Genomic DNA, 12784 nt, shown 5'->3' on the forward strand with positions numbered 1-12784 from the left:
ACTCTTTTCTAATTTCTCAATACATAAATCAGTACACTTCCACCGCAAAGGAGAAATCTGTAAGTATTTCTTTGTGTAATATATTTTCAAAAAGCCAGCCTAGCTTCAAAGAATCCAAAATATCCTATCCAGATCAAATGCAATTCTTTTTTTTTTTACCACAATATTGGATAAATAACCTTGTGTAGCCACAATGAGCCATTCCTTAATATCCATAGCCTCAATTAGAGACTTAGTGTAGGTGAGGATAGTGTCTACTGTCTAGGAAACAAATATTGCTGTGTATACCACCATCAATTCCTCCATGTGGTCACATAAATAGCAACCTCAAAATCACCCCGATCTCCTAAATTAGGGACTACCAACATTGACATTTAGTTTATAAATGTATTCAACTGGTTTTACCCGAAATCTCATTGAATATAGAGAAAAATATGAAGACTAGATATGGAGAACACTATTTTAGGATTGAGAATCTCTTTAAATAAAATGAAACAGAATAGAGAATACAGAAGATATAAGATGGATGGTGATGATAGGGTAATTGCTATATAGTGATTAGAATTAAGGCATTTATTCCTAAATTTGGGAGAGTTCGCCTTAAGCTGCAGGAAAAACAAAAAATAGTATTGGAATAGATTTATTGTAATACTGGTGGTGAACCTTCAATGAATCATGATCATGATTTGACAGGCTAAGCCCATGATGAATCATACGTGGTCCACTCCTATAGTGAAAAGGTATAGTCTCCAACAGATATTTTCATTAATACCAGTGAGAGTATGTACTAATTAGTAATGATGTCATTTATTGCAGACAGACTTCTTATAAAACTAGAAGTTTGATAGTTTACAACTTTTAGAAAAGTGTATAAATTTCAACAATTAAATGGAAGAATTAAAATTTTTAAAAAAATTGCAAAAGAAAGGGCAAAACTGCATGAAATGCAGTAGTGTTTTAGACTGCCTATGGTCCTTTTCCTTTTCTTACAACACTCATTCCTAAAATAAGGACTAGATGATGGGATCTAATTGGCACTCTCATGTTGGTGCAACGGAAGAAACAGAATTTTAAAACTAGCATTCATTGGGTGAATTTCATTTACAGATATACCCTTGTCTATCTTCATGATAATTGTGAGATAAATTCATAAAATGTGATAAGACCAGCAACCTAACACTAGCTTGATGCAAATTTTAATGCTCTGCCTGCAACTTTTGGAGAAGCAAAATTGCATGTACAGAAGGGGTCTAACACAAGGATGCAAATATATTGGTAGTAACTAGGAACAAATAGGGTATCTTGCATTCTTCTTCTCATGCACAAATTTGATTCACAGTAATTATAGCTGCACTAGGAGAATATAGTAGAAAGCATTGTTGAAGATGAAATATTAAGTGGTCAAATTTTAGATATCACAGATCCAAGCACAATAATGAAAAATAAACAGCGTTACAAATATATTATACAATAAAATACAACAATAGCATACTAAGTTTCTGGAAACAAGATTTTGCAGTTCATTACTTAAATACAAAACATTGTAAACTCATATACTAAAGAAATATTTCGCACTTGTAGCAGTCAACAATGCTTTCTTCTCTGATCAGAAGCGCGCAGCACATCTGCAACAATCAGCATTTTTTTTGTACAAAAATTAATGTGGTGGAGTACAAGATATAGACAGAATTATATTTGTTTATATAAAATTGAAAATGGAAGTATACATGCAGGGGCCATGCCCGCCCAAGTTTTTCACAAAGTGTATTTAAAATGCCATGTAAAAAGAATTACGGTCCCCTTAAAATTTATGAAAAAAATATTGAAAATAACACACGTAGTTAACACTTAGGGGGAGAAAAGGAAAAAAAGAGGGAGAAGAGTGTGAGTATAATAGATAATATAATGTGATGGTGTGATAGTAAAAAGTGAGATAAAAAGAAATTAAAGATATTAATAAAGTATTGGTAATGTTGAAGTATCTATATATAATTATCCAAAATCATTTTATATATGTAATTATTTTTTAGTTTCTCATATATTACCTCTATTCACATATTTAAAAGTTAAATAACTAATTAATCAAAATCAATAAAATAATGAAATAAACTATTTTAATTAAAAATGTCTTAAAATAAAATTTTATTCTAAAAATATCCGTAGATTTAAATAGTTTAAGTAGTAGTTATATTTGATAACATTACTGAATAATTTTTTATTTATGAGATTAACTTAAATTGTTAATAAACCAATAAATATATTCACTTGTGTAAGAAATGATTGATTGTCTAATATGTAAACTTCACAATAAAGAGTATAATAGAAATGCATCTATTTGTTTCTTTGTATGAATGTATAATTAATATATTTGAAAGAGTTTATGTTTTTAATAATTAGAAAAAAATGTGTCTATTTATTTCTCATACAAATGATCAAACTAATTATATAATAATGTGTTTATGTTTAATATAGTTGTATATTTTTCTTTATAAAAAAAATTAGAAGTCAAATATTAATTATTAGTTTATTATTTTTTTAGTAAAAAAGATTTAAATTCACAATTTCTCTCCCCCTTCCTATGCTATTCAACTATAAAGGCAATTTTATAACTTAAAAAAATATTTTATATATATAATATAATTATTAAATATTTTTATATTTTTTATGATGTAAAAATTCAAATTATTATTATTTTTCTTGGCCACCTCTAAGTGAATTCCTAGCTCTTCCCTATGATAATATTGTAACAAAAAGTACTTCTGGTTTGGCATAGTTAATAGGGGATCGGAGTTGCCTTTGCAGTTAAGAAATCGACACAAACTGTATTGTCTTCTAATAGAATATGGTAACGACTAGTATAAGAGAAGCATGCAACATATATGCTGAAAAAGTACATAGGAACTAAAATATGTTACAAGAAATCGCACCTTAAGTGTAAATGGCATCATAAAAAAAATGTGAAAATTGAAGAATTTGTGATTTGAGAATAATAAATATTTCCCAGATTTTCTATGAGAAAAACCTTTCAATAATAGCTTAATTCACTCTTTAAGAATCAAAATAAGTAATTTCGAAAGGAAGACACAAAAAATTATAATTGATAAATTAAGAGTGCCATATGCTGCACCTAGGTAAGAATTAAACAATTTCTTTTAAACAACCCAAAAAAAGTATCTCAATTGAAAAACTTTCTGCTAATTCTTTCATGATAGAGACATCTAAGACAGTATACTAAAGCACGCACCTGAATAAAATGTTACCCTAGCTATTTAATACAAACATATTCCATCAATGAATTATTAAATAAAATAAAACATTTATGAGATATTTTTTTAACTCTTTCAAAGTAGCACTCTAGTTAAAATAATAATTATTAGAGTAGCACCAATGAATTTATCAAGTTGGGATGAAGAAATAAATTATTAACTTCTAAGAATTGGTTTACTGTTAATATGAGCTTTCTGTTCGAAATACATATTGCTCTTTTTTTCATCAGCTAAGCAATTCTTGATATATATATATATATATATATAACAAAGTCAGAAAAATAAAATCTAGAACATACCTATTTGCATTGGAGCGATAAGCAACACTTCCCACATTCACCATAAGCATACATATACATAGTCTGTTAATCTGTTCAGAAACCTCTTGTAAGCAATTCTCCAAGGACGCCACAGTAGTAATGGCCCTAATAAGCCCCAAAATCCAGTGAAGTATCCAATCCCCAAGCTCATGTATAATCCCTCATAGAAAACTGAATCATCACCTTTGACTGCTGGTTCTTGATGCTCTGCTGTTGTCTGATCTCCATCCCCAGGACAAGTTTTGTTAAGTTGTTCGCCACAAAGATCAATGTTTCCTTCAAAACTAGAGGCTTCAAAGGTTTCAAAATGTCTTCCTGATGGGATTCTTCCAGAAAGAGAGTTGTGTGACAAGTCTAATTTTTGCAAATAATCAATTTCAGAAAGAGAAGAAGGAATTCTCCCAGAGATGTGATTTCTTGACAAGTCAAGTGATTCTAGTGAACCTAAATTCCCAATCTGAGAAGGAATTTCTCCACTCAAATTGTTTCTTGATAGATTCAAAGAAACTAACCCAAGCAAATATCCAACCTCATTTGGTATTTCACCCGTTAAATTGTTACAGGAAAGATCAATGCTTTTGAGTTCTAACTCTGGATCCTTGAACCCCCGTTCCACACCTTTCCACATCCATGTTATGTCAAGCGTATAACCTCCCAATGAGTAACCACCATAAATTTCAATGTAAGTGTTATTATACCAATAAATATGAGACATAGTGTCCCATGAGTTGATGGTCTGTTCAGACATTGCAGTCAAATTCTTTAAGCATGATGGAATTCCACTTGACAAGTTATTCCTTGAAAGATCCAACAATTGAATACGCTTCAAATAACAGAGATGAATGGGCAGATTTCCTGAGAGGTGATTTCCTCGCATCTTCAGGATTATCAATTGCTGCATACTTTCTCCAATCCATGATGGTATTGAACCCGACAACATATTTTCACTCAGGTCCAGCATAAATAAACTGCTGCAATTCTTCAAAGAAGAAGGCAACTCACCCATCAAACTATTGTTTCGTAAAACCAAGGCTTCCATATTAACAAGGGCGCCCATGGACATAGGAATCTTCCCTGACAATTTATTGTTACTTAAATCAAGAAACAGTAATTGCTTTACTGATTTCCAACAATCTGGGAGTTGCCCCTTTATTTGATTGTGTGATACATCTAATATGGCAAATTTTGCAGCTGTGCTTTGGTCACATAAGAATGAAAACAAATCTGAAAAATTATTTTCAGAGAGCATCAGCCCAGAAGCTTGTAGTAAAAATGACGGAATTTTACCCTCAAACTGATTTGAATTCAGAAGTATAAATGGTCTGTAAGGAAGCTTACACGATATATTAGGAATTGCACCAATGATATAATTGAAAGACATATTTAAGTATGCCATATATTCCAAGTTATTCCAAAACCAGTCTGGTACAGAGTCATTAATCCCGTTATCAGAAATATCAAGCTCATACAACGAACTTTGAGTCTTGAGCCAACTAGGAAAAGTGGGGCCCAACTCGCAAGAACGGAGTCCCAAGTGTATTAATTGGAATGGAGGAACCCAACTCGGGACGAATTTCAGAGACAATGAGTTCTCTGATAGCCGCAAGTATTTTAATTTGGAAAAATTAGAAAGATGGGATTCAGTGACGTCACCCTCCAAAGAATTCCCAGCCAAGTAAAGATACTCCAACTCTGATAGCAATCCAATGCTTTTAGGTAACATGCCAGTCAACCGGTTATAAGATAAATACAAGCTCTTAAATATGTGTCTGTTGCACCATGAAGAATTTCGGAAGAAGCTAGAAAATTCCCCGTTCAACTTGTTATTTGAGAGGTCTAAACTCTGCAATGCGCACATGTTACCAAAGAAAGATGGAATCTCGCCTTGCAGTTTGTTATCGGATAGGTCAAGAACTTCAAGAGAGTTCATTACTTTCCCAAATCCATCTGGAATGGGACCTTCCAACATGTTATGATCAAGGGAAAGCTCATGAAGATTGGTGGTGGAGTTAAAGAGCCAGTAAAATATAGTTGATGATTTCAACAGATTTGAGGAGAGATCAAGGGAAACAAGAGAAGATGAAGAACTCATAATGAAAGAAGATGACATAAGAAAACTGTTGGAAAAAATGAAATAAAATAAATATGAAGAAGATGCACAGTCTTGAATTAAATAACAAAATAGCAGTAGCAAATTAAATTTAATTGACAGCACATGAATAATGCATTATAACATACAATAAGCACAAGAAAATAAATTAAGGGAAGAAAGATATAGCCTGGGTTGAAGCGCGTAAACGCTATCCTTAGAGAGAAAACGCCCCCACTGCACGGGTAAGAAATTCTTATTGCGCTCCTCTCCCAAGATACGACAACCCGTTGGTTCCGATCGTGTGCAGCGAAAGGATCCCCGAACCTTATGAACACCAATGCTCTTGCTCTCACAAAAATTAAGTTTTGTATAAGAAAAGAAAGAGATAAATTTTAGGCAGAAAGAAACCAGAGCTCTCAGTCTGTCATTTCTAGAAAGGAGGAGATAGATATATATAGGCATTTTGCAACAACAAAATATGACCGTTGGAAATATGACCGTTGGAAAACTAACATACAATTGTCACAACAAATATAACAAACTAGTTTGACTCATTAAAATAAAATCTTAAGAGAATCTAAAATAAATATTATTTTATAAAATAGAATTAATATATATTTATAAATTTTAAATTAAAACACAAATATTTACCAACATTCCCCCACATAATTTAAAATTTTAAAGTATATTTTCTAAAAAATAATTTGTATAAAAACATAAGAGAAAGAGCATGTGATATTGTATTTCGGTATAAGGAACCTTCCGGGTTTGAGCCTTATACCTAGTGTTTATGAACTTCCATCCGAGAAAAATGTAGTGACTTGATTGTCTTGAACTACATATTCTTTAACCGGACTTTAGTACACAACCCCTACAATATTGGCGTTCAATTAGGTTCTAATCAGTGGTAGCGCGTTACACGGCCTTGCACTTGTATCTTGTTTCGTGAGTGTCCTTTAGAGATTAGCCCATATCTCACAGTGGCGGCCCCACCACCACATTCACTAGGTGAATCCTCAAAGAGTGAGTTGTGACCCTCACCCCTACAATAATTGTCATCGGATTCATTAAGAGGTATTTTGTTTTTTTTTTTTTACCAAAAATACACATATATAAATACCTCAACCTTAATATTGCCACAATTTATAATACACCTCGTCATAGGAATGAGAAACGGAACAGCTCCGTCAACTTTCATTTTGGTGTACTTTAGTCAACAAACAATTTCGTTGTTACCCGTTGAACTCCATTCATGGGATCACCAATCACACGGAGACGGGTGTCCATTGTTGTAACTAAATAATGGGCTTTAATCCCATTCCCCTCGACGACTCAAGTACTTGTTGACATGTCAACCTTTTTGTAAGCGGATCCACAATATTATTTTCTGACCTGACAAAGTCAAGAGAAATGACACCATGAGAAATCAAATTTCTTATAGACTTATGTCTCACTCTTAAGTGTCTTCTTTTTTTCATTAAAATTTTGCTAGTCCCTTTAGATATAACAATTTGATTATCACAATGCATTGGAATTGGAAGTATAGACTTATTCAACAATGACAAATCACATAATATATTTTAAGAAATTCGGTCTCACTAGTAGCAGTATTTAAAGCAATAATTTTTGCTTTCATGTGAAATAATAATTTGTCTAGTAGATTATCATGATACTACACAACTAGCTAAAGCAAAGACATCACCACTTGTCATTTTTATTTCATCAAAATCAGAACTTCAATTTTGTATCACTAAATCCCTCAATTACTTTTCAATCTACCAACTGCATGTGCAATATCAACAGGTCTAGAGAAGTTTGTCAAATGCAACAAAGAACCGATACTTTGAGAATATTTATGTGAAGAAATTTCTTTACTCTTTTTTTTTTTAACTTGATGGATGAGTCATAAGGAGTAAAAACATGTTTCGCATCAAAATAATTAAACTTCTTCAATAGCTTTTCAACATACTAAGATTGGGTAAAAGTCATGTCATCATTTTTCTTTATAAGCTTAATACCCAAAATCACATCTACACAACCAAGGTCTTTCATACCAAAATTTCTAAACAAGAAAAACTTCACATCATTTATGAAATTCATTTACTACCAAATATCAATATGTCATCCAGATACATAAAATGACGCATCCATTATCATCAAATTGTTTCACATACACACATTTATCACTAACATTAATTTGAAAATCATACAAAAGAATAACTTGATCAAACTTTTGTGTCAATGCTTTGGAGCTTGTTTCAAACCATACAAAGATTTAACAATCTATTTTTTAAGAAAAAATATTTTCAAAGAAAGTCACATCTCTAGACTCCATAATAGTACCATTAGAAATTTCAGATACTTCTGAATTAATAACTAAGAATCTATAAGTAGTATTATGTAAAACATATCCAACAAAATATAATTAATATTTTTTTTTCAATTTTCCTTTTCTTATTAATAGGGATATTAACATTTACTACACACCCCCACACTTTAAGATATTTCAGATTTGGTTCTCTTTTTCTCCATAACTCATAAAGATTTTTTTTTTTGTTTATAAGGTATTCTTTTAAGAATACGACATGCAAAATATAAAGTTTCACCAAAGTGTTTATTTTATTATTTTTGTGTGTTATATTTTCACAGACTTATTTTTATCAATGAGTTATATATAAAGAGACAATCAGTCAACATGTAACAACAAAATATTTGCAGTAATAATAATAACGTTAAACAATAAAAATTAAAAAATCTAACAACAAATGTCTTGATTTTAAAGACTTGTGTTCACAGGATCATTTGATCAAGTAAAAGATAACTTCCTAAGGCAGGAATGGAAGTAGTGAGATATTTTTAGTTTTTCACATAAACTAATTCTAAAAGCATTTTATCTTAAACAAAAATATAATTGACAAAGAAAATATTTTTCAACAATCTCATACTAATTTATAATTTCAGGAATTAAATAATATAATAAAAACATTTTTAATGGAACATAATGCATTGTATTTTCATCCATTAATTTTTCATGCTTACTAGAAAGGAACTCAATCATATTGACGACAGACATTCTTGATAAAACAAAATGCTACTGTAGAAAAGACTATGCAAGAAGAAAGTGATAACGCTTTTCTCTCTAAAACAATTTTCTCTCTAAGACTGTTGGAAAAAATGAAATAAAATAAATATGAAGAAGATGCACAGTCTTGAATTAAATAACAAAATAGCAGTAGCAAATTAAATTTAATTGACAGCACATGAATAATGCATTATAACATACAATAAGCACAAGAAAATAAATTAAGGGAAGAAAGATATAGCCTGGGTTGAAGCGCGTAAACGCTATCCTTAGAGAGAAAACGCCCCCACTGCACGGGTAAGAAATTCTTATTGCGCTCCTCTCCCAAGATACGACAACCCGTTGGTTCCGATCGTGTGCAGCGAAAGGATCCCCGAACCTTATGAACACCAATGCTCTTGCTCTCACAAAAATTAAGTTTTGTATAAGAAAAGAAAGAGATAAATTTTAGGCAGAAAGAAACCAGAGCTCTCAGTCTGTCATTTCTAGAAAGGAGGAGATAGATATATATAGGCATTTTGCAACAACAAAATATGACCGTTGGAAATATGACCGTTGGAAAACTAACATACAATTGTCACAACAAATATAACAAACTAGTTTGACTCATTAAAATAAAATCTTAAGAGAATCTAAAATAAATATTATTTTATAAAATAGAATTAATATATATTTATAAATTTTAAATTAAAACACAAATATTTACCAACAAAAACTTCCATCCGTAAGACTACAATTTTGCAAATCCAGATTTTGAAGTTTTGAGCTGAAGTTGAAACCACCTTGAAAGACTGATGATGACATATTATTATAGGAAAGGTCAAGGATAACAAGAGAAGGAAAGTTTGACAACAGTTGAAATGTTGAGGATGTGAGCTTATTTGAAGAAAGATCAAGGATGGTAAGAGCAGTGGAAAGGTTGGAAGGTGAATAAAACAGAGATTGAATATTTGTATCTGAAAGAGAACAATCAAATAGCCTCAACTCTCTTAAGCTTGGAATAAGCTTGCTGATCATTTGTAGCCAGTGATGAGAAGAGGAAAGGTTGTGTAGTGAACTTAGCTTAAGTTTTGTCAAGGAAGAAAGATTAGTCAACCATTCTGCATCCTTAGATTTCACATCAAAATTGCCACCAAGTCCAAGAGTGTGCAACAAAGGAAGTTTCCCAACTTGGAAAGGGAGTGCTCCCGAAAATGAATTCCGCCTCGCAAGATCAAGATACCTCAACTGTGAGAGATTTCCAAGTTGATAAGGGAGTTCCCCATCTAGATCATTATCACTTAGATCAAGATATTGTAAATGTGTAAGGATTCCAAGTTGATAAGGGATTTGTCCATGGAGATAAAGATTGTTACCTAGATTAAGATACCTCAACTGTGAGAGATTTCCAAGTTGATAAGGGAGTTCCCCATCTAGATCATTATCACTTAGATCAAGATATTGTAAATGTGTAAGGTTTCCAAGTTGATAAGGGATTTGTCCATGGAGATAAAAATTGTTACATAGATCAAGATACCTCAACTGTGAGAGATTTCCAAGTTGATAAGGGAGTTCCCCTTCTAGATCATTATCACTTAGATCAAGATATTGTAAATGTGTAAGGTTTCCAAGTTGATAAGGGATTTGTCCATGGAGATAAAGATTCTTACCTAGATCAAGAGACAGTAAATGTGTAAGCTTTCCAATATCAGAAGGAATACTCCCACCAAATGAAGAAGCAGAGAGATTGAGATATCTTAAGTTGGTGAACAAGCCCATGAGTTCTGGGATATGACTCACTTCAAAATCATTATAGCTGAGATCCAAGTGTTCAATATTTTCAAGGGCAATCAATGAAGAGATATTGATTGCACCTATCAAATATTGTGTATCATGACCACGGAGATGAAGCATCTCAACATGACCAGTTTGATTGTTGCATTGAATGCCTTTCCATTTGCAACAGTCTCTGTTATTGCCATCGTCCCTCCATGTAGACAGCATGCCAGTTTCATCTTTGAGGCCATGTTTGAAGTTGAGGAGTGCTTGTCTCTCACTCTCAATGCACTTAATTTCTGCGCTATTGGGAAGGCTGTTGAATCCAAGAATGGATACTACAGCATGCAATAAAAGCAGCAAAAGTGCATAAAATAGTTTCAGAGAATAACAACTCATTATGAAATGACTAAGAGTAAAACAAAGATCGGTTACTGTGATCAGTTTTCTCTTAAATGGTGAAGTATGAAAGATGGAGCCTGCGGCAGGATTTATATAGCTGATAGTATGGCTAAATGGCAGAGTTGTTAATTCTCGTTCACTTATCGAAGACAACAAAATAAGGATATTTTCTCTTAAAAAAAAATTTTATTTTTAAAATTAAAATACGAAGACTCCATAACGTGGTTTATATATTTTAAATTCCTTTATTACACTCAGGTGATAAGAAATTTAAACTTGTTTTTGTTTGTAAATTTATTGTACCATTATTTATTCATTTTTCTTATAAGTTGTGATTTGATTTTTTTTTCTTTAATTAAGACATGGCTTTTAAAAAAATTACTCTTTTAAAATCTTACCATTCTTCATGGAAAAAATATAGAATTTATAATAAAAAAAATCAATAATTATATAATTGTGCAATCAAATTATTTAAGCCCATCAAAAAATATGATGTGTTATTTTGTCAAAATACAAGACTAATTTGTCTTTACATAAATGTTTTGCATAGATTGATAATTTCAATTCAAAGTCTTTCCACTTGTCCAAATAAAAAAGTGTTTGCACTTGTTTTTAAATTCACAAATGGAGGAGAGATACTTTGCATCAGTTAAAATGGACTTTTTACATCAATTTGTACTTTGTAAATCTTCTCCATCTAAAATATATTCCATTTTTTAACCCAGTTGAATCCGAGAATGGAACCTGAAGCACGCAATAAAAGCAGCACAAGTGCATACGTTAGTTTTGAAAACAATTATTGGTCATTATATTTTTGCTGAAAAAACTCAGTAAAATGAAAATCGGGGACAGTGATGATAGTACGACCATACGAATAATTAAGTTGTTAATTCTTGTTCAAAGACAAGAAAACAAATTAAGTTTTTCAAAAGTAAATTTTTAGAATAAAGAAAAAATATGACGACGAAAAATATAGTATGGCTAAATGACTGACTTGTTAATTCTCGTTCACTTATCGAAGACAACAAAGTAAGGAAATTTTCTCTTAAAAAAAAACTTTATTTTAAAAATTAAAATACGAAAACTCCGTATACGAGGCTTATATATTTTAAATTCCTTTATTACACTCAGGTGATAAGCAATTTATAATAAAAAAATTCAATAATTATATAATTGTGTAATAAAATTCTTCCATATATTAATTACAGGTTCATCAAGCTCTACTTCATATTATACGGCCGGCAAGTTGTAACAACTAAAATTCCATCAGATAATTCGACAAAAAAATGATGTTGCAAATTTTAATAAATAAAAAATATGATTATGAATTTATTTTTAGATTATCAAGGGAATTTTTGTAATGTCATTAAATTACACGTGAGCTGCACATTAAAGTATTTGAGTTTGTCACTTTAACGAGCACACGATGTAGAGAAAAGTCTATGTAAAATTAAAACAAACAAGGCTTAAACAACATTTTGGCTCCTATAAATTATTAGAGTGTTTTTTGTTTTAGCCTTTCAATGTTTTTTATTTTAGTCCCAGTAAAAATTAAAGGAAAAACAGTCCATATTATCAAAGTAAGAACATTAATTGACTACATAACATGTAGTTATATTAACCATTTATTGACTTCTCCTGATCTTAACAATAAATAATGTGTATTCTTTTAAAATTTCTCATCAACTAATCTAATATCATCAATTATTTTGAATACATGAGAATTTGAAGATCCAGATTACTATCAAATTGAAGATCCAGATTACTATCAAATTGATACATGATAGTGTGTTAAATTAACTCATTAATAATGTGAGTCAATGAACAACCAACATCATTATCACATAATCCAAAAATGTTGATAGTT

At 31.1% G+C, this 12784-nt stretch overlaps 1 protein-coding gene across 2 annotated transcripts; it reads right to left on the bottom strand.

Annotated features, from left to right (window-relative positions):
* Positions 1 to 1425: 1425 nt before the first annotated feature.
* Positions 1426 to 10966, bottom strand: LOC114389707 (receptor-like protein EIX2). Of its 2 annotated transcripts, XM_028350449.1 has the most exons (4): positions 10130 to 10966; positions 9476 to 9982; positions 3566 to 5703; positions 1426 to 1625 (listed from the first exon to the last, which is right to left on the bottom strand). In XM_028350449.1, exons 1-3 carry the CDS (start codon positions 10912 to 10914, stop codon positions 3603 to 3605), a joined length of 3393 nt encoding a protein of 1130 aa, XP_028206250.1. In that variant the 5' UTR covers positions 10915 to 10966; the 3' UTR covers positions 1426 to 1625; positions 3566 to 3602. The 2 variants fall into 2 exon arrangements, with proteins under 2 accessions (XP_028206250.1, XP_028206249.1); XM_028350448.1 differs by having other exon boundaries at positions 9476 to 10966.
* Positions 10967 to 12784: the final 1818 nt, after the last annotated feature.

This window comes from Glycine soja, chromosome 16 (genome assembly GCF_004193775.1).
Source record: "Glycine soja cultivar W05 chromosome 16, ASM419377v2, whole genome shotgun sequence".
In the NCBI taxonomy this organism is placed as follows: Eukaryota; Viridiplantae; Streptophyta; class Magnoliopsida; order Fabales; family Fabaceae; genus Glycine; species Glycine soja.